This window comes from Pan paniscus, chromosome 9 (assembly GCF_029289425.2).
Source record: "Pan paniscus chromosome 9, NHGRI_mPanPan1-v2.0_pri, whole genome shotgun sequence".
NCBI lineage: Eukaryota > Metazoa > Chordata > Mammalia > Primates > Hominidae > Pan > Pan paniscus.
In genome coordinates this window covers 48715230-48738099 of record NC_073258.2, presented here as the reverse complement: position 1 = coordinate 48738099, position 22870 = coordinate 48715230, and the positions used below count along the sequence as shown (strand labels likewise).

The 22870-nt window shown below is 43.1% G+C and overlaps 1 protein-coding gene across 16 annotated transcripts in view; it reads left to right on the top strand.

Annotated features, from left to right (window-relative positions):
• AMBRA1 (autophagy and beclin 1 regulator 1) overlaps window positions 1-22870 on the top strand; it is a 201210-nt gene that overhangs the window by 72671 nt on the left and 105669 nt on the right. For 4 of the 16 annotated variants that reach the window (XM_003815204.4, XM_008968150.4, XM_008968148.4 and 1 more), the window contains 2 exons: window positions 8981-9067; window positions 13410-13589. The exons of 4 other annotated variants lie outside the window; for them this stretch is intronic. In XM_003815204.4, the coding sequence (XP_003815252.2) occupies window positions 8981-9067; window positions 13410-13589 (267 nt within the window). The remainder of the gene's footprint in view (window positions 1-8980; window positions 9068-13409; window positions 13590-22870) is intronic. 8 more of the 16 variants (XM_003815206.4, XM_055093616.2, XM_008968151.4 and 5 more) reach the window with 2 other exon arrangements.

Here is a 22870-nt window from a genome sequence, read left to right as displayed (position 1 = left end):
CCACCTCACATCAGGGGCAGGAATTGCCTGCCAGTCTCTGCTGGCAACTGCATCACATGCTTTAAGTGCACCCCTCAAACTAGGGGGCCCTGCAGCGATCAGATGAATGCCTATCGTTGGATAACTTAAACGATAATTGCTAGTGTGTGAAATGGGGAGGCTTGGATGCCTCTGCATTAGAGCAGAGATGTCAATTTGGAAATCATAATAGAGGTGTCGTTTCAGAACACACAATTATTTTTTACAAAGAATAAGGGCTTGTCATCTCCCAGCCCAGGCATGCGCCAAGGCAGAGATCGGGGAGTTGCAGAGTAGGATTCAGAAATGAAGAAAGCCACAGTGCATTCAAGTTTATTTGGCCTCCTGCCCCTTCATCCCCTGGCAAACATTGCCCTCTTTCCCCTGTGGGGGTCTCTTTTGGCAATTTACAGTCCAGGAGCATCAGTGGTAGTTTCCCAGGCAGGTAGCCAGCCTCTGGCTTTTTGATTTAATGAGCCTCCCAGGGACCAGACTGCACTGCATTTATCAGGACAACTATGTCAGCACTTTAACCTGAGCAGCATAAGTGACCAGAGGGGATGAAGGTGATGTAAGCAGTTTCTGAAAACCTTGTTCCTTCAGGAGTTTTAGTGTGAGGTTTTGGGCATCTAGCAACCTTGTCTGAGAGTCTTGTCGCCAGTGAGGGGCAACCAGATAGGTCTTCTTGCTTATTCTTCCAAGTCTGGTTAGGCCTGCTGATTCATCACTTAAATATTTGTTGGTTTCCTATTACATGTTAATTAGGATGTGAGTTTTGATGGGGATAAAAAGATGACTTGGATCCAGTACCTGTTTTCATGTAGCAAAGACAAGACATAAGTTACTGGGTGACTTGAGAAGGCCTCTTAAGAGAGGTACAAAATGCTATAGGGGCCGGGCGTGGTGGCTCACGCCTGTAATCCCAGCACTTTGGGAGGCCGAGGCGGGTGGATCACGAGGTCAGGAAATCGAGACCATCCTGGCTAACACAGTGAAACCCCGTCTCTACTAAAAAAAAAAAAAAAAAAATACAAAAAATTAGCCGGGCTTGGTGGTGGGCGCCTGTAGTCCCAGCTACTTGGGAGGCTGAGGCAGGAGAATGGCGTGAACCCGGGAGGCGGAGCTTGCAGTGAGCCGATACCACGCCACTGCACTCCAGCCTCGGTGACAGAGCGAGACTCCGTCTCAAAAAAAAAAAAAAAAAAAAAAAAGAAAAACAAAATGCTATGGGGCACTGGGGAAGAGAGGGTGAACTTCTGGCTGGAGGAGTCAGGTATTTGAGCTTTGAAGGCTTTTTACAGACAGTAATAAGGAAGAGGAACTTTCCAGAAAGAAGAAATTGCCAAGATAAATAACGTAGGTGGGATAGTGAGGGTGTGTTTAGTTTAGCGAGAACAATGGATCCCCAAAGTCAAAACTATTTTTATAATAATGCTGAGACATCCTTTGTATTTTTCACTCTCATTCTTTCACAAGTATACAGTGTTTGCTAGAGACTCCGTGACATGTAATGAGGCTATCATCCTGATGGCTAATTGAATGTGTGCTTGTGTATTAAAATTTTTTCAGTTTTAATTTCAATAAATTGAAATTAAATATTGATAGTGGAAACCCATACAAATGAAATCTCTTTAGGAGCCTCGTAATTTTTTTATTTTTTTTTTCGAGGCGGAGTTTCACTCTTGTTGCCCAGGCTGGAGTGCAATGGCGCCATCTTGGGTCACTGCAACCTCTGCCTCCTGGGTTCAAGCGATTCTCCTGCCTCAGCCACCTGAGTAGCTGGGATTACAGGCATGCGCCACCATGCCTGGCTAATTTTGTATTTTTAGTAGAGACGGGGTTTCTCCATGTTGGTCAGGCAGGTCTTGAACTCCCAACCTCAGGTGATCCGCCCACCTTGGCCTCCCAAAGTGCTGGGATTACAGGCATGAGCCACCGGGATCCTCATAATTTTTAAGAGTGTTAAAGGAGTCCTGGGACCAAAAAGTTTGTAAACCACTGGACTAGAGCATATAGTATATCCAAAAGGAATGAGAAATTTGGCTGCAAAGCTTGAATACCAAATGCCCTGCTGAGGAATCTGGATTTTATTTCCTAGGCAGAAGGAAGCTGTTAATTTGGGTTTGGTGCTCCCGGATGGAAATAGCGGTTGCCATCCAGACATCAAAGCTAGGCTGTAAAGTTATTCATTAGGCATGGGGCACCAGTGGCACCTTACCTTCTGGGAGCCAGCATTCCCTAACAGTAGAGGCCACAGAGTTCTAGCAATTGATTGTTTCCAGTGGTTGGAGAAAGTCCAAACATGTTTGTTTGCTTTAGGATATTGATTTTTCTCTGTGATCTGACAACCAGTTAAAAGAGTATCTTCAGGGTATAATTTTTTAGTAAGGAGGAGTTGTCCACGGTTTGTTTATTCCATATGGACTAGTACCCAGACTTTCTGCACCTCAACTCTGATATCTGTTGAATTTGAAGTGAAGGGGCCGGGTGTGGTGGCGCATGCCTGTAATCCCAGCATGTTGGGAGGCCAAGGTGGGTGGATTACATGAGGCCAGGAGATCAAGACCAGCCTGGACAACATGGTGAAATCCCGTCTCTACTAAAAATACAAAAATTAGCCAGGCTTGGTGGCGCATGCCTGTAGCCCCAGCTACTCGGGAGGCTGAGGCAAGAGAATTGCTTAAGCATAGGAAGCAGAAGTTGCAGTTAGCCAAGATCGTGCCACTGCACTCCAGCCTGGGTGACAGAAACTCTGTCTCAAAAAATGAAATAAAATAAAATAATGAAGTGAAGGTTCTTTTCTTTCAGTTGATCTGCTCCGACCACTTTTTTCTTTTCCAGAGCTTTCTTTGACTATTTTAAAAATTGTATTCCTAGTGATCAAGAATACAGCTGATATAGGGAACTTCTTTGCACATAACTCAGAATATTAATCAGGGAAAGAAAAAATAGTTGTATTCTTTTAAAAATGTTCGGGATTTCACAGTTTGAATTATGTGCCTATTATGATTTTAGCAGAGCTTAATATTCATTTTTGATTTTTTTTTCCAGTGCACAATACTTTAATTTCAAGTTCTTTTTTGTTCTGTCCCTTAGTAATTTAAAGAATTCTATGTAAGCAAATGTTTTAGAGCAGGAATGGGCGAACATCTTCTGTAAAGGGCTAGGCAGTAGGTATTTTAGGCTTTGTCTCTATCAGGATTCCTCAGTTCTGCCTTGCCAGCTCCAAAGTAGCCACTTATTTACAAAAGAAGACAGCTGACCTGGGGCCTGTAGTTTACCAAACCTGCTGTAGAGCATTAGGGCAAGTTGCTATTCTAAGAAATCCTTTTTACAAAGTGAGTAATTCTTTTTTTTTTTTTTTTTTTTTTTTGAGACGGAGTCTTGCTCTGTCACCTAGGCTGGAGTACAGCGGCGCTATCTTGGCTCACTGCAAGCTCCGCCTCCCAGGTTCATGCCATTCTCCTGCCTCAGCTTCCCAAGTAGCTGGGACTACGGGAGCCCACCACCACGCCCGGCTAATTTTTGCATTTTTAGTAGAGATGGAGTTTCACCATGTTAGCCAGGCTGGTCTCGAACTCCTGACCTCAGGTGATCTGCCCACCTCCGCCTCCCAAAGTGCTGGGATTACAGGCGTGAGCCACCGCGCCTGGCCGTGAGTAATTCTTCTGAAAACAAATGGCTATCTCTTTCTTTTCAGTATTTTACTTTAAGATTTTTGTGTGTTGTATGTCTTTGTTTTTCATTTTGAAATAATTTCAAACTTGCAGAAAACGTACAGAGGATTCCCATATACCCTTCACCCACATTCCCTAAATGTTAACATTTTGCCACATTGGCTTTATTATCTTCTTTTGTTCTCTCTCTCTCTATATATATACGAATATGGGTATACTTTTATATGCTTATAGTTTTTTATATTTAAGCTTATCCTATTCTTTAAGTATTTGGCTTTTTTTTTTTTTTTTTTTGAGACAGAGTCTGTCTTGTTGCCCAGCCTGGAGTGCAGTGGCGCGATCTTGGCTCACTGCAACCTCTGCCTCCCGGGTTCAAGCGATTCTCCTGCCTCAGCCTCCCAAGTAGCTGGGACAGGCGTGTGCCACCAGGCCCGGCTAATTTTTTGTATTTTTAGTAGAGACGCGGTTTCACCATGTTAGCCAGGATGGTCTCGATCTCCTGACCTCGTGATCCACCTGCCTCAGCCTCCCAAAGTGCTGGGATTATAGGCGTGAGCCACTGCGCCCGGCCTGTTTAGTATTGTTAAAGTAATATATAGTTTGATAGAGCAGTGGCCTTCAGACTTAAAAAAAAAAAAAAAAACCTTATTAATAAAATGCTTTCTAGCTGGGCGCGGTGGCTTACGCCTGTAATCCTAGCACTTTGGGAGGCCGAGGCGGGCGGATCACCTGAGGTCAGAAGATTGAGACCAGCTCCAGCCAACATGGTGCAACCCTGTTTTTACTAAAAATACAAAAATCAGCTGGGTGTGGTGGTGGACGCCTGTAATCCCAGCTACTCGGGAGGCTGAGGCAAGAGAATCACTTGAACCCGGGAGGCGGAGGTTGCAGTGAGCCAAGATCACACCATTGCACTCCAGCCTGGGCAAAAGAGGGAAACTCCATCTCAAAAAAAAAAAAAAAAGCTTTTGAGTAATCCATGTGTGTTATGATTATATATTATATAGCAGAAGTTGTAATATTTCCCCCTTGCTGTCCAATGGATCAAATAGCACAACCCCTGGTATACCTCACTTGGACACCAGTGGTGTATAAAATGAACCAGGCAAGTAGAGAAAACAAGGAAGTATTTTGTTTGGTTGTATTGTGTTTTTGTATTTTTTTTTTTCTTCAGCTTCAGTGATGGCAGCTTCGAACCTGAACAAGCTTGTCTGAGCCCTTCCTAGGCCCTCCCTGATTTCTTGTGATAGATTAAGTCAAGTCAAGTTTGTGGTGGTCACAGCAGAATGTGCAGAACTGCCATCGCATTCAATTTTCTCCTACCATTTCCCGTTGACAGCTGTCTGTAACAGGCTAACACTGGGAAAGAAAGATCTTTTGGCCGGGCGCAGTGGGTCACGCCTGTAATCCCAGCACTTTGGGAGGCCGAGGTGGGCGGATCATGAGGTCAGGAGATCGAGACCATCCTGGCTAACATGGTGAAACCCTGTCTCTACTAAAAATACAAAAAGAAATTAGCCAGGCATGGTGGCGGGTGCCTGTAGTCCCAGCTACTTGGGAGGCTGAGGCAGGAGAATGGCTCGAACCCAGGAGGCGGAGCTTGCAGTGAGCCGAGATCACGCCACTGCACTCCAGCCTGGGCAACAGAGCAAGACACCGTCTCAAAAAAAAAAAAAAAAAAAAGAAAGATCTTTCTTTGAGGGTCCTAGCAATGGTGGTAAACATTCCTAGGATGTTTACTCATCTAGTAACTCTAGTTCTTTATTCCACACCAATTGGAGAAGCCTATTTTTACTCCAGATAGTACTCGTATTGTAACTATGAAGAACTGATGTTTCATCAGTGTATATGTGTATTCATGGTGATTGGCTTTCCTGCTTTTGTGCATTAGCAGTAAAGTGACATATATATGTGGCTTGCCAGTTCCACTATATTGTCTGGGCAGCAAATGTTGCCAACACATTCTATAGTAAGTAGGCACAGGGGATGCATGTTCCAAAAGAACCTCATCAGAGACTCTCCAGCGACAAAGCTTCATATTTTGGGTCTATTCCAACTTAAAGAAGTCTTCCTAATTAAGGTAGGAAGTTAAGGTGGGAAATAGACTTTTAGGATTGTAAAATGGAGTCATTAAGGCCAGCACAGTGGCTCACACCTGTAATCCCAGCACTTTGGGAGGCCAAAGCGGGCGGATCAGAAGGTCAGGAGTTTGAGACCAGCCTGACCAACATGGTGAAACCCCATCTCTACTAAAAGTACAAAAATTAGCCGGGTGTGGTGGCGCATGCCTTTAATCCCAGCTACTCAGGAGGCTGAGGCAGGAGAATCGCTTGAACCCAGGAGGCGGAGGTTGCAGTGAGCCAAGATTGCGCCACTGCACTTCAGCCTGGGTGACAGAGTGAGACTGCGTCTCAAAAAATAAAAAATAAAAATGGAGTCATTAAAACTGAAGTTACCTAATGCAAACCCTTCAGATCAGGAATCTCCTTTACAGCATTCCTAATAAATCATATCATCTCACTCAGTACTGTCATTGCCTTAGCAGAGTGGGGGTAATATTTGCTTTTGTTACTGTAATTAGTTTCTTTAAGAAGGATGTATTTTTGTTTGTTTGTTTGTTTGTTTTGAGATGCAGTCTCACTCTGTCACCCAGTCTGGAGTGCAGTAGTGCGATCTCAGCTCGCTGCAACCTCTGCCTCCCAGGTTCAAGTGATTCTCGTGCCTCAGCCTTCCAAATAGCTGGGATTATAGGCACGCACCACTACGCCTGGCTACTTTTTTGTATTTTAGTAGAGATGGAGTCTCACCATGTTGCCCAGGCTGATCTTGAACTCCTGAGCTCAGGCAGTTCACCCATCTGGCCTCCCAAAGTGTTGGGATTACAGGCGTGAGGCACCACGCCCAGCCAAGAAGGATGTTTTTTGGTCACTGTGGAGGATGCTGCTTGCCAAAGGGCCTCAGCTTACTAAACGACCACTTGGAGGATAACACAACAGGTGGTGACATTCAGGACTAACTCCAGGGCACTTTAGGGTGGAACAAGCTTCTAGGTATTCTAGGATAGTCAGCTGCTCCCAGACCTTGCTTCCATTCTTCAACTCACACCCAGTTCCTGAAGAACTGGTTTGTTAAATGATAAATAAGTACTATATAAGATGGCATAAATGACCTGAATACTCTTCTCAAAATTTTGATTTTCCTTTTTTTCCAGACTCTGTATCTCTCACTACCCTTACCTGTCCCACACATTCTGTATTTTAAAAGACTCAAAGACATGCCGTTATTTTATGTGTTCCTATGAAATCATGAAAAAATCCTGCCAGTGGGCAGGCACAGTGACTTATGGCTGTAATCCTGGGACTTTGGGAGGCCGAGGCAGGAGGATCACTTGAGGCTAGGAGTTTGAGACCAGCCTGGGCAACATAGCCAGACTCTGTCTCTATCAAAAAAAAAAAAAATCCTGCCAATTAAACTGTGTCACACAATTGTAAAATACACCCCAACCTCAGACACATTAAAAGGTGAAAAGTGTGTCTTAGAATTGATGAAACAGCATTTCTGCCACATTTGAACCATAGTGATGTTACTGAAGATTTAGTCTTTCAACCAGAGAGATGTATTTTATTGCTTTCCTCTCTTCCTCATTGGTTACATTGTGTTCTCTGTTCAGTGGTAGGATTGTTACAAGTGTCTAAGTATGGGGATATAGGCCTTGTCTAGAGAGAAAACATTACTTGATAGTTGGTTGTCCTGGGCAGGAAAGGTTGCAAGCCAGGTTGTTAGGGCCTTTGCTATGTCTCTTCCCCAGGCTGTTAGGGGAAGTACTGCAGTGGGCCAGTTGCTGGAATAAAGTGACCGCACAGGACTATACCTAAAGCCAGATGGTTTTAGTAACAGTGAATTGAATTAAATCAATTGGAAAAGATTGGTAGCTGCTGTCCTTATCCTGCAGGTCTGCTTTAAAGAAGAGTCTGGCCGGGAGCCAGGGACCTGTTCCTAGGAAAGGCAGGCAAGATGCTGCTGGAGAGGAACAATATGCGTTCCTCTCTGAGACCATTTCCTTTGAAACGTGTTCTGGGGCAGGGGCTTGATTGGCTGCCAAGGCACATATGAGTTGGGAAGCACCATGTCAGACATGGCAAACCAGGGAGCCCCTGGGCCGTGTTTATTATATGTGTTCTGACTGGCCCTTGTTGTTAAAAAAAAAAAAAAAAGTTGTAGCTAAAATTTAACCATCAGGAGATTTTATACAAAAGTCCAGATTTCTGGCTTTCCTTAAAAAATAGGAAAAGCCAGCAATACTGAGCCTATATTCTAGCTTAGTAACAATTGGCTGGAGCTAAATGATGGGCCACAGACCTTCCTGTTTGTCAGTCTCCATTGAATACATATGCTCTTGCTTCCTGCCTGGACCGTGGAAGGTCTTGCAGTACAAAATAGAGATTTGAGGCATTTTGGAGTTAAGACAGGCCTTCCCTGGAGTCCTGTTACTATCTCTTTATAGTTATGTGCCACAGAGTGATACACTTTAACTTCTGGGCCCAGTGTTCTCATGTATGTAGTCATACCTACCTTTCTAGGTTGTGGTGAGGTTTAAACAAATACATATGAAGTGCTCGGTATATTACCTATTACCTGGCATCAAAAAAAGTGTTCAATAAAATGTACGTATCACATATGATCAGTTGAGTTTGTTATTGGGCTAGATTATATAAGTAAAAGTTGTCAGTTGAAAGCCTGTGGAGTACTCTTATATATATTTATATTTTTAATAGATATATTATAGTTATATATCTGAGGAGTACTCAATTCTCACAAAAAAAAAAAAAAGAAAAAAGAGCATAGGCAGAGCAGAATGGATAGACAGGAAGTAGATGTGGATGATGATGGCATGGAGGAACCAAACACCAAGATAAATGTTAGCACTATGTGATAATCTCTGTGTGTGCCTAATTTTTCACTCCTGTGTTGATCCGAACCTTCTATTTGTCTACTGGAGGTACTGCAAATAGAAAGAAGATCATGTCTCTGAAGCACTTGTTCATTTCTCATTGAAGAGCAGTGTTCAGCAGAATGCAGTGGTCATGTCCAGTGTGGGAGTTCTGCAGCTCTTCATTTATTTGTGTCTCTACCTACTTAGCTTGTAGAAGGGTGTGATCCCAGATAACAGGCGTTAGCTGGCTGCAAAAGGGGAAAGTTATATATCTCTCCCTCATTTTTCCTTATGAATGACCTCTGAGTTGGTAATTGACAGGGATTATTGCCATTTTTTTAATCTCTGCTAGGAGGCTGCTGGAATCTTCCCTCATTTCATTATCCCGTTATGATGGAGCAGGATCCAGAGAGCACCCAATTTACCCAGACCCAGCGAGGTAAGGCCAAAGTGAGAAATGGCACTAGGTGGGGGGGAGGGGCGGCCCTTGGGGTTGCCACGCTGTTGGAAGCTCCGTTCTGTGCCTCTCTGGTCCTGGTGCTCTTTTATTCTTCAGTTACAGTTTTGAGACAGGTGGTTCAGGTGATGGGGAAGTATTGCAGGTAAGTGAACAGTACCTCTGGTGACAGAGGGTTATGACCAAGCTCTTGTCCTTTGGGACTCATTTCCGCAAGGGTGGTGCTAGAGGAGGAACCTGGAGAGGCCACAGGTAGTCATAGGATATTCTTTTTCTGTTGGCCAGAGAGGCTGTTGTCATTCAGATGGACAGCCAACAGGGGAACAAAATGTTTTCAATTTATAGGGAAATTATGTATAGATTAAACAAAAAACCCAATTTGCTGTCATTTGAGAGGGAATTTAGAATATCAAAAGGCAGAAGTCAAGCTCCTTCAGGTATTGACATTTTTGGAGACTGCCCAAAGGAAGAGACGACCGAAGAAGGAGTAAATGGATAAAACAAGTTGGCATTTTATTAAAGTGCTTGCCTTACACTTATTAGAAGACATTTGAGGCTGGGCATGGTGGCTCACGCCTGTAATCCCATCACTTTGGGAGGCTGAGGCGGGCAAATCACTTGAGGTCAGGAGTTCAAGACCAGCCTGGCCAACGTGGCAAAACCCCGTCTCTACTAAAAATACAAAAAATTAGCTGGGCATGTTGGCAGATGCCTGTAATCCCAGCTACTTGGGAGGCTGAGGCAGGAGAATCACTTGAACTAGGAAGGCAGAGGTTGCAGTGAGCAGAGATCGCACCACTGCACTCCAGCCTGGGTGACAGAGCAAGACTCTGTCTCAAAAAAAAAAGAAGACATTTGAAAAGTTCTGAAGAGATAAAAAACAAAACAGAAGTTATTTCAATGAGTTCAACGCCTGCCCTTCACTGATGGTGATAACTAAGGACCAAGGGTGGGATATTAATGGATAACATTCATCTGCAGAGAGCAGCCCCTTGGGGTTGTCACAGCCAGATTTACGGATTCTGTTCGTGATCTAAAAAGGCACATTATTTAAGCAATACTAGAGCACATTAGGAGGCTTTGCCAAAAGAAAAGGGTAATTTACAGTTGTGGGGTTGGCAGGTTAGCAGTGTAGGTTAGGTAAAGCAAAATGAACTTTGCTCTAGATTAGGACTTTCAGGTCTGCCTGGAAAAACCTTTAGACCAAGTTGATTCCAGGAATATTAAGTGCTTTTATTGTTGCCACAGTTATGTCATGACACTGAGCATTCTTTCTGAGATACTGGTGCAAAGATTCTTCATTATCCTCTTAGTTCCTTTTCCACACCCTAGAAATGACAAACCTAAGGATCAGGGAACATAAGGATTGATGACTTTAAAACAGGCAGGCACCATAGATGATGAGTGAAACAAGGAAGTTTATGTGAGTCTCTAATGATGTTTGAGGATTATACACCCTAAATATAAGGGAAAGGAATTTTTCATATGAATCAATTACTTTAAAGCACTGAGATAGAGAAGTTCTTGCAATAAAGACAGCAATAGGCATCTCATCCCCAGAACTTTTAACCTGGCAGTGTTCTACAAGGATACTTAAAGACCATGATTTATCCTCCTTTTATATAATAAATCTGTTATTTATCCTACTGTGATCTTTATCACGGAAAGTGTCATACTTTGTGGTGTTGGTATTTTTACACTTTGAATACAAAATAGGTTTTTTTGGAAAAGGAAGTATTTTTCCTAGAAGAAAACTTAAGGATTTATTTAAACATTTAAAATGTTCACTTGGAAGACTAGGGTTGTTTGATTTTCCAGCTCTTTGTTAGGAGGATGATTGTTACTACCTCATTGCTGGTTGTTTAGTTTCTTTTTCCTCTTAGGCTTCACCCTATACACTATGTATAGGTCAGAGCCTTAGTGAGACACCTCAGCATTCAGATCCTTAGCTTCCCTCTGCATGTCTAAAAGGACAAGGCTAGGATATACTTGTATTTAATAATTGTGGCAGGAATGCTTTTTAAACCATTAATCTACAGTTTCATAGCTTGGGGAATTCCTATGTCCCTACATAAAAAGGCAGTCTTCTTATTATCATTAGCATCAACATTATGTCTACCTCTATCACCAATAATACTACGTTTTTTCCATTACTTAGGGTAGCCTATAAAGTAAGTGTACTTATCACTTTCAGAATCGGTTCCAAATAAAAGGGTCTTCTTTCTCCTCTTGAGATTTTTCTCCTTGTATATTCTTTTCTAGTCTGATTGACTTGAGAATTTAACCAATGATGCTTGATTTCTGCTAGAAGAGTTCTATATATTGGGCAGATATAAGAACAGTGCACGAACATCGACTTCTGTTGGTTGAAAATTTAGGATTCTGTGGTTCATCCTTGCAAAATGCATGGGAACAGGGGCCCAAACAGATAATGAAAGTTCCTCCAGTTGAGGCTTTTAGGAACTAGCTCTTGTACTCTGATTCTCTTGGCCAAGGCATCTGTGCCTCCTATGCCTACTTGCTATACACAGATATTATAATATTGACTCGTTGGTGTTCACTGCAGCGTATTATTCTGTAAAACAGACTTTTGAGTTTAAAAGATTGTTAGCTGGTCTGCTTGGGAATTCCATTTGCTGGTTGGCCAGAAGGATATCACCTTTGATGACAGGCATTTCAGAGGCAGCCTATGTTCCTGTAGCAGTTGACTGCAGTTGACTGTGACCTGGGTTGGTAGACTTACTGAGGACCTCTTTGCAAGATAGTTGCCAATACTTTTTGTACCATTTGGATATAACTATTCCTATTTCTGTTCTTAATCAATTTTTTTCTGATTTCCATTAAAAAACCGAAGATCTATGCCCTTTTCCTTTTATATTCAAACATTATGGAAGTATATAAAATACAAAAGTCCCAGGAATCCTCATTAGGATTGCTGTGTTCCCTTATAGTTTTTTTTGCCTAGTAACAGCAACGTATTTTAGTATATGTATTAGTGTATACAGACCATTCTTCAATTTTTCTCCCACTTAAGATTTTATTTTAGAGGACTTTCCTTGTGAGTATATAGGAATAGTTTATTCTCTTTAATTGCTACATGGTGTTTCTTTGTATGGATATATTAATAATTTATTTAATTTGTTGCTGGGCATTTGGGTTGCTTCCCAGTTTTTCACTAATGCTGACAATGTTGCAAATGAACTTTCTTATATATATCTTTGTAACCTTATGTATTTCTGTAGGATAAAGTTTCTAGTAGAATTATTGAGTCAAGTGTGCCTGGGGCAGGTTTTTAGTCTTGAAATTTTTTAGTAATCCATTTAATATTATCATAGAAAACATTTTTCTGTTATTGTTCCTCTCATGTTTTCAGTCCATAGCGTCACATTATATAATAGTGTTGTGAGAGATGGAGGCAAACTTGAGAAGGCAATGTGGAGAATTGTATATAACACTAGGAGTTTTCATGGAGTAGCAAGATATTAAACCCATAGTTTGAAGAATATAGATCTGGACTAATTATTTACAGGAATAGCCATCATAAGGGAGAAGAAAGAGGAACAACTCTCACCTTCCATATTGCCCAGTGCCCACGCAGCCTCTGATGCTCTGATTGTAAAAAAAATCTCTTTTATTTTTTTCTGTTAGATTTTCTGTTCTCCCAAGTATGTTTTACTGTCAGTCTCAGTTCTGAATTTTTCCCCCATGTTACAAATATCTATGATTAATTCTTAAGGGAGAGAAAAAGAGGTTCCAAGAGATCATTCTAAGGAGGTAGGACAAATCTGGAGCTGTGTATACTTGTTGGAGAAGACAGAAGTCCTGGTGAAGATACCTGTGGATACCTTCTTTAATCATCTGAGGCTTACCATCTCCTGGCGTCTTTTCTCATCTGTAAAACATGATGGTAGATAATTGCTCAGGTCCCTTTCATGTCTTCCATTTTGCGTATGGATGGTGATCAAGGAAAAGCTATGAATGAGCACAGCTCTGTGTAAAGAGCACCCTGAGGAGCTAAAAGTGTACCTTCAGAAGCTAGAAGGAAAGGCCCAGTGTTTCTCTTGGGGAGGGGCAGCTTTTCCTCAGAAGATGTCTGGTTAAGCTGCCTGTTTGCCTTATCTCAGAACAGAAACACTGGTGATAGTCTGATAAGTATATTCTGCAGTGCAAACCTCCTGGTGAGTTGAGTTAAATGCCCTTTAATTTTCATGTCTCCAGAGTTCACCTCAGCAGGGAGACGCCATGGGAGAGCTGGATTAACTGCCTTTCATAGTATTCCCCACATTAGTGCTAGTTTGTGTTTGTCCATCTCTGTCTCTCTCAGATTATCTCCTGCTGCATACTACGCCCAGAGGATGATCCAGTATCTCTCACGGAGAGACAGTATTCGCCAGCGCTCCATGCGCTACCAACAGAACCGTCTCCGTTCTTCCACCTCCTCCTCTTCCTCAGACAACCAGGGTCCATCAGTAGAGGGAACCGACTTGGAATTTGAGGACTTTGAGTAAGTACATACTCAGCTTGCTTTCTTCCCTCTCCTCTCAAGCTTGGAGTGCTTCCAAGTTGGCCACTGTTGGAGCTACAATGGTGGATGTTCTTGCCCCCAACTCCTCAATTATTATTTATGAGTAGCAGGATGGGGTGATGGAGTAGTAGCTCTGGGGTGATGCCCAGAGCACTCCCACCTCTGGCAGTTGCTTTGCTGATTCACTGGCGCACGAGGACAGAGACCTCCCATTGGGCCCCAGGCCAGATTGCAAGAGGATGGTGGCTGTTGCTCCTCGGGCAACATTTTTATTTCCCTTTTGCATGTCCAGTGACCGTGGAAAGCTTCTCATGGACTGTCTTTACCACATCAGGGAGGCTGGAGGGTTGGTGTTTTTTCTCCTAAGCAGAGTAGCTGTGGAGATGTTGTCTTCGTTCTGAAATACTTGGATTTCCCTAAGAGGCGGATTTTCTATCTTAGTGCCCTGATCAGACTGACTCTTTAAGATCCTACTCCATTGCCTAAACTTTTTTGGTCTCCCTACTCTTACCCCCCATTCAGGAACCTTAAAAAGTTGTCTGTCAAATTAATGTGGTGGGTTGAGAAATGATTTCTTGCTTCTTTGGGCTTTTTTGAGTGGTCAGCGGGGAGAGCCATGGGAGGATGCGCTAAAGGAGCAGGGTCAGCCCCAGGCTCTAGAATTTAAGCTAGCCAATCTTTTTTTTTTTTTTTTTTTTTTGAGACGGAGTCTCGCTCTTTTCGCTCAGGCAGGAGTGCAGTGGCGCTATCTCGGCTCACTGCAAGCTCCGCCTCCCGAGTTCACGCCATTCTCCTGCCTCAGCCTCCTGAGTAGCTGGGACTACAGGCGCCCGCCACCGCGCCTGGCTAATTTTTTGTATTTTTAGTAGAGATGGGGTTTCACCATGTTAGCCAGGGTGGTCTTGATCTCCTGACCTCGTGATCCGCCCGCCTTGGCCTCCCAAAGTGCTGGGATTACAGGCATGACCCACCGTGCCCAGCCTTTTTTTTTTTTTGAGACGGAGTCTTGCTCTGTTGCCTAGGCTGCAGTGCAGTGGCACAATCTCGGCTCACTGCAAGCTCCGCCTCCCAGGTTCATGCCATTCTCTTGCCTCAGCCTCCGGAGTAGCTGGGACTACAGGCGCCTGCCACCACGCCCGGCTAATTTTTTTTTTTTTTTGTATTTTTAGTAGAGATGGGGTTTCACTGTGTTAGCCAGGATGGTCTCCATCTCCTGACCTTGTGATCCGCCTGCCTTGGCCTCCCAAAGCGCTGGGATAATAGGTGTGAGCAACCACGCCCAGCCTAAGCTAGCCAATCTTATTGCTGGGTTTTGCATTCTCTCATCTGCTGCTTCTGACCTTTCTAGCCATTCATTGTGTTTCTTTCCATCCTGAAACTGAGCTTTTATGGCCTGTATCAAATTGAACATTTGGCTCATTTTGATTCCTTATATTTTGGTATTGTCAAACATAAAAGCAAGAGAGAGAGAAGGGCGGTTAAGCATTATTTCTTCCTCCTTTTTCACTGGCATTTGTGAAAGAGGACAGCCTGTCAGTCATTTCCTCCCCACCTTCCATCTTGACATAGCGGGGTCAGGTCTGGGGCCTTAAGAGTTCTCATCTCCCCCTCAGCTTTCTTCCTTAACTGAATGGCTAGTTCCTCACAGGTCATCTTGCAACAAAGCTTTTTAGTGTGTTTAAGAAATCTCTTTGCCAGAAAGGACTAGGAAAGTGAGAACAACCTTTGTACCAATTTGCCTTCCTGATGCTGTCATTAAACACACTAGCATTTGTGCTCTTAGAAGCAAAAGGAAAACTAAGTGGGAGGTTTATTTGTCTGAGAAAGATGTAAATGTGAAAGAAATGCAGGGATGGCCTGAAGTAGCAGTGGTGTGGCAAATGGAGCAGAGGTCATGGTTCTCTCTTGTCAACTGCAGAAGAGCAGAGCTACCTTCTGACTGTCAGCTTGTTCCTTCTCCCTTCTGTCCACTCTAGGGTTAGGTGGATGCGTATATCAGCAGTGAAGGAAATGGAGTGTCTGTTCCCTTAGCCAGGCAGATACTTACAGTGAAATATGTTCTCCTGCAGATACGGTTTTTCCAGCACCAGGGTCTATTCAGGGAAGCAGTTGAAACATACATGCCAAGGCTGCTGGCACTTAGTGCTGCTGAAAAGCCTGGGTGACTTTCTCTCACTAATGCTGTGGAGTCCTGGGAGTCAGTGTTGTGGATTGCCTAGCCCTCTTTCCATGCACGCCTGGGAGACTGTGTTATCTTTTTGCAGTGGTGAAATGTGGGGCTCATGCCTTCAAGCTGTATCTTGCCTCGTGACTTGTCCTTCACAAGGGAGTTCTGGGTTAGTTTAAAATGTTCTGTTCTTGTCTTACCTTCCCTTTCTTCTGCTACCACCTCCTCTCTCTCTCCCCTTCCTTCCCCCTCGATTTTCCTGTGTCAGACTGCCTCCTCCTTATGCTCCCCCCAGCCCACCTGTGCGCTCTCCCCCACCCCCTCCCCTGGCTTTAGCATGACCTGAATTTACACTTCCTTCTTCACCTTTCATGCACTGACTTACTGTTTTTTCTCAGGGGGTCTTATATTGCTCCCTGGTTAGTAACAATGGACTGATTTCTCTGATACTCCTTGGAAAGTCCCTTCTGGGGTGTTTGCCTTTCTTTTTGGGCTGATGTAGACTAGAATCTTGTTTTTAATAGCAGCTGTGGATTAGTCACCTCAACATTAGTAGTCCAGGTCTTCTAGTAAAGGATGTTACTGGCTGGTTGAAACTGACTGTTTATTCTTTCTCTGTCTCCTTCCCTGCCCACCTCCCTCTACAGTAAACTGAATGCTGCTTGTGGTTGCTCCTGTCCTCTGAGTGTCCACGTGCTCTGTGAGGAGGGAGAATAACAAAGAAGGAATGTACCAGCACATTTTAATTTTTCTGCCCCAATCTTTTGCCTTAGCTTTGGTAACTAGAAGGAAAGTCAGAGGCATGTGCAGTCACGATTTATATTTTTTTCAGGTACAGAGAGACATGTAAGGTAGATATGGCGAGTAATCCTCCTAACAATTAGGTTACCATTAAGACAGTTGTTCCTTTGTTTGGTATCCTCACCTTCTCAGCACTTCATGCTCTTGCCTTTGCTGCCTCACTTTGATGACCTCTCCCTCTGTTTGCTAAGTCATAGATCATTTTGCCATTTTTGGGCTTGTCACATCCAGTTGTATAGTGTTCTCAGAAAACCAAGGGAGTCATTACTCAGAGCCCATCTTTTGTGGTTCTCTTCCATTTGACCAAATCAGATATGTCTAAGGTTAGAGGACAGGAGCAAGCATATTTAGTGTCTGGGTTTTATTGTCCTGCTGATTTAAAAACCTTTGAAAATGATGTACGACCATTTTTGAGCCTTTCCAAGAGCTTGCTGTGGAGCAAGACCATTGAGATTTATCTCTTGGGAGGGTGGCTTTGGAGGTTGGTCAGCATCAGGTTAAATTTTCTGTTCTTTCGTGATCTGGATGAATGACCATCTTCCTGGGCAGGCTTCCTCTCCTGCCATTCATCTCTGTCTACAGCAAGGATTGAGACTGCAGGGTCCTTGTGTTTATCAAACTGCACAAACAGGACATCCAGAAACCTGCTGTCAGCAGGTCTCTCCTGAAGCTCTCAGCAGCTGCCTTTGCATAAAGATGTTCATAAGCAGGGTAAAGGTGTGGCTGCCCATGACATTGCTGTCTATTTTCAAGCCCAGACCACCTACTAGAATGGAGATGGCAAATAAGCATAAGGCAGACTTCCATTTTCATGTTTGCCATCCCTTTGGAAAGAGGGAGGGGGCTTTTATAAAGCCCAGGTTAAGTGCTATGGCCCGTAGTTGTTAAGGCCTACAAAAGAGGTGGTGTGTATGCTTTATGACAATTATTCCAGCTATGCTTGCCCCCTTACTCATTTTATCTGTTAATCTAAATGTAATTATAATTCCAGAATCCTCCCTAGCCCATATTCCTGCCCTTCCTGCCTCTTTTTATAGCTGCTTTGCTTTCTGACACAAAGGGATACTGTAGCAAAGGCTTTGCTAATGACAGTCAGACTAGAGAAGCTTCAGATTAGATCAGTCGCAAATATCTGCATCGTATATACTAGCCACTGGATAATTACATTCAGCTTCTTGAAAACTGTTGCTAGAGCCGGGTGTGGCAGCTCACACCTGTAATCTCAGCACTTTGGGAGGTTGAAGCAAGAGGATTGCTTGAGCCCAGGAGTTCGAGACCAGCCTGGGCAACATAGTGAGATCCCCATATGTATTAAACAAATAAAAGACTGTTGCTGGCACAGAAGTCTCTTATTCACAATTTTGACACACGGGCTGTACTTTGGATTTCTGCCTGGAAAAAACATCTCAATGAGAATTCTAGTCTTTTAGCCTTAAGATGAATTCTCTTTAGGTCTGTTAATTTATTTTCTTAACTATTCTAATTAATTTGCTTATATTTGGGTCCTCTTTTCCCAGAAGTCCACATTGTGACCAAATACAGGCACACTTTGTTTTATTGTGCTTGGCTTTTTTTGCGCTTTGCAGGTATTGTGTTTTTCACAAATTGAAGGTTTGTGGCAACCCGACATTGAGCAGTTGGCACCATTTTTCCAACAGCATGTGCTCATTTTGTGTCTGTCTGTCACACTGGTAATTCTTGCAGTATTTCAGATGTTTTCATTATTATTAGATCTGTTACGGTGACTTGTGATCAATTGTAATTGTTTTGGGGCACTGTGAACCACAATCATATAAGACAATAAGCTTAATTGTAAATGTTGTATATATTTTGACTGCTCCACTCACTGGCAATTCCCCCATCTCTCTTCCTCTTCTTGGGCCTTCCTATTCCCTGATACACAGCAATATTGAAATTAGGCCATTTAATATCCCTATAGTGACCTCTGTATGTTCAAGGAAAAGGAAGAGTTGCACATCTCTCACTTTATGTCAAAAGCTACAAATGATTAGTGAGCAAGACATGTTGAAACTTGAGATAGGCCAGAAGCTAGTCCTCTTCTGCTATAAACAGCCAAATTGTGAACACAAAGCAAAAATTCTTTTTTTTTTTTTTTTTTTTTTTGAGACAGAGTCTCGCTCTGTCACCCAGGCTGGAGTGCAGTGGCGCAATCTCGGCTCACTGCATGCTCTGCTTCCCAGGTTCATGCCATTCTCCTGCCTCAGCCTCCTGAGTAGCTGAGACTACAGGTGCCTGCCACCACGCCCAGCTAATTTTTTTTGTATTTTAGGTAGAGATGGGGTTTCACCGTGTTAGCCAGGATGGTCTCGAACTCCTGACCTCGTGATCCACCCACCTCGGCCTCCCAAAGTGCTGGGATTACAGTCGTGAGCCACCGCACCCGGCCAAATTCTTAAGGAAATTAAAAGGTCTACTCCAGCAAAACTATCTTACTGCTGATATGGAGAGAGTTTTAGTGGTCTGGATAGAAAATCAAACTAGACACAACATTCCCCTAGCCAAACCCTAATCGAGAGCAAGTCCCTAAATCTTTTCACTTCTCTGACAACTGAGAGAGGTAAGAAGCTGCAGAAGAAAAGCTGGAAGCTAGTGGAGGTTGGTTCATGAAGTTTAAGGGAAGAAGCTGTTTCCATTAACATAAAAGCACAAGGAGAAACAGCAAGTGCTGATGGAGAAGCTGCAGCAAGTTATCCAGAAGATCTAGCTGAGATCATTGATGAAGGTGTCTACATTAAACAACAGATTTTCCATGTAGATGAAACAGCCTTTTATTGGGAGAAGGTGCCATCTAGGATTTTCATAGGTAGAGAGAAGTCAGTGCTTGGCTTCAAAGCTTCAAAGGACAGGCTGATGCTCTTGTTAGGGGCTAATGCTGCTGGTGACTTTAAGTTGAAGCCAATAATCATTTACCAGTTCGAAAATCCTAAGGCCCTGAAGAATGATGCAAGTCTGTTCTGCCTGTGCTCTGTAAATGGAACAAAGCCTAGATGACAGCACATCTGTTTACAGCATGGTTTACTGAATATTTGAAGCCCATGGTTGAGACCTACTGCTCAGAAATAAAGATTCTTTAAAAAATGTAACTGTTGTGTTGATGCACACCTGTGGTCCCAGCTACTCAGAAGGCTGAGGTGGGAAGATTGCTCAAGCCCTGGAGATCAAGCCTGCAATGAACTGTGATCATGCCTCTGCACTCCAGCCTGGGCAACAGAGCAAGACCCCCTCTCAAAATAAATAAAAATAAACAAATATAATGTAACCGGTCACTGACAATGCACTTGGTCACCAAGACCTCTGATGGAGATGTACAAGGAGATTAATGTTATTCTCATGCCTAGTAACACGACGTCCATTCTGCAGCCCATGGGTCCAGAAGTAATTTCGATTTTCAAGTCTTAATAAGAAGGCCGGCCAGGTGTGGTGGCTCACACCTGTAATCCCAGTACTTTGGGAGGCCAAGGCGGGTAGATCACCTGAGGTCAGGAGTTCAAGAGCAGCCTGGCCAACATGGCGAAACCCCATCTCTACTAAAAATACAAAAATTAGCCAGGCGTGGTGGCACTCACCTGTAGTCCCAGCTACTCAGGAGGCTGAGGCAGAAGAATCGCTTGAACCTGGGAGGCGGAGATTGCAGTGAGCCAGGGTCATGTCACTGCACTCAAGCCTGCGTGACAGAGCGAGATTCTGTCTCAAAAAAGAAAAGAAAAGAAAAGAAATAAGGCCATAGTGCTATTGATAGTGATTCCACTTATGAATCTGGGCAAAGTAAATTGAAACCTTCTGGAAAGGATTTGTGATTCTAGTTGCCATTAAGAGTTTTGGCAAATCATGGGAGGAAGTAGAAATATCAACATGATACAGAAGTTTGGAAAAAGTTGATTCCAACTTTCATGGATGACTTTCAGAGATTCAAGACTGTAGTGAAGGAAGTAACTGCAGATGTGGTAGAAATAGCAAGATAATGAGAATTAGAAGTGGAGCCTGGAGATGTGACTGAATTATTGCAATCTCATGATAAAACTTGGCATGGTGGCTCACACCTGTAACCCCAGCACTTTGGGAGGCCGAGGCGGGTGGATCATTTGAGGTCAGGAGTTTGAGACCAGCCTGGCCAACATGGTGAAACGCCGTCTCTACTAAACATACAAAATTAGCCAGGAGTAGTGGCGCATGCCTGTAGTCCCAGCTACTCAGGAGGCTGAGGCAGGAGAGTCGCTTGAAATTGGGAGGTGGAGGTTGCAGTGAGCTGAGATCGCGCCATTGCACTCCAGCCTGGGCTAGGCAATGAGCGAAACTCCATCTGAAAAAAAAAAAAAAAAGACCACCAAAAGACAAAATCTTGAATGGATGAGGAGTTATTTCTCATAGATGAGCAAAGAAGGTGGTTTCTTTTTAAAATTATTTAAAAATTTTTATTCTCAGCATAGACACCTTGAGGAAGTAGTTTTTTAAAGATGGAATCTATTTGTGGTGAAACTGCTATAAACATTGTTAAAATGTCAACAAAGGATTTAGAATATTCCATAAACTTAGTTGATAAAGGGCTTGAGAAAATTAGCTCCAATTTTGAAAGCAGTTGTGCTGTGGTTACAACACTATCAAACAGCATCACATGCTGCAAAGAAATCTTTTATGAAAGAAAGAGTCAGTCGATGCAGCAAAACTTCATTGTTGTCTTATTTTCAGAAATTGCCACAGCCACTCCAGCCTTCAGCAACTACCACTCTGATCAGTCAGCAGCCATCAACATTGAGGCAGAACCTTCCACCATCAAAAATGTTACAACTCACTGAAGGCTCAGATGATCATTAGCATTTTTTTAGCAATAAAGTATTTTTAATTAAGGTATGCGCATTGTTTTTTAAGACATAATGCTGTTACATACCCAGTAGTCTATAGTATAGTGTAAACATAGCTTTTATATGCACTAGGAAACCAAAAATTCATGTGGCTTGCTTTATGGCAGTATTTGCTTTAAATTGTGGTGGTCTGGAACCACACCTGCAATATCTTCAAGGTATGCCTGTGTGCAAAAATGTCTACTTGTATGACAGTAATTTCCAGGAGCGAGAGATGGGTTCTGGTTCCTTAGTTTGGAATGATATATTCTGGAAATACCATATGCATATGTACACAAGAGTTTCATGCAACAAGAGATTCTCCTTTTTTGGTCCCCTTGCTAAATAATCTTCTGGCAAATAAGTCATTAAAAGGTCTTCTTGGTGTATGATGTGGCTGAGGAAAGTTCTGAAGGCTGTTACTCAGCTCTGCCATCTGATTGGGTGTGGCTTAGGGGAAGTTGCTTGCCTTTCGTTCACAACTCTTTTTTTTTTTTTTTTTTTAGACAGGGTTTTGCTGTGTTGCCCAGGCTGGAGAGCAGTGGTGTGATCACGGCTCACTGCAGCCTTGAACTCTTGGGCTCGAGGGATCCTCCTGCCTCAGCCTCCTGAGTAGCTGAGACTATGGGCATGGACCACCATGCCCAGCTAATTTTTTTTTTGTGGGGGTAGAGACAGGGTCTTACTGTGTATGCTGATCTCGAACTCCTGAGCTCAAGCGATCCTCCTGCCTTCGCTTCCCAAAGTGCTGGGATTACAGGCATGAGCCACCACATCTGGCCCACAATTAATATTCTTCATCTGCCCCTTTGATATAACTTAAAAAGCCTAGTTGAGTCATGGCAAAGAAGATATGTTAGAAACTAGAGAATACCATTCTTATCAGGTGATAGACCTGATGACTCATGTATTTCAAGTTCTCCTGACTAGAATTCTAGCCACCTGTCCTTGATAGTACTTGTTCCTGCTCTCTTCTGAGCCGGGAATTTCTAGGACTTCTGTAGGAATCAGTGACTACTCTCTAATAACAAATATATAACTTGTACCCAAGGAAGAGGGGGTAACTTTTGGCAAGTAAAATCGTCAGAGAGGGATAGGGTATTATCTACTTCATTTTGAAATAGAGTTCCCTTTGTCTTTTCCTTTGTCTTATGAGCCACAGACTCTAATATTAGGAGTGCAAGAGAAACGCTGAGGAAACACACTGTAAAGTTACTCTCTTTATAGGTTGGAACCTGCTTAAAGCAGTTAGGAATCTACATTTATTGAGAAAGCCAGCCATCTACATTTATTGAGTGGTGGTATTATACAAAATTAGTTCTTAATGTGGAACGAGACAAAAACTTCTCCACCTATAGTCCCAGCTACTCAAGAGGCTGAGGTAGGAGAATTGCTTGAACCTAGGAGGCGGAGATTGCAGTGAGCCGAGATTA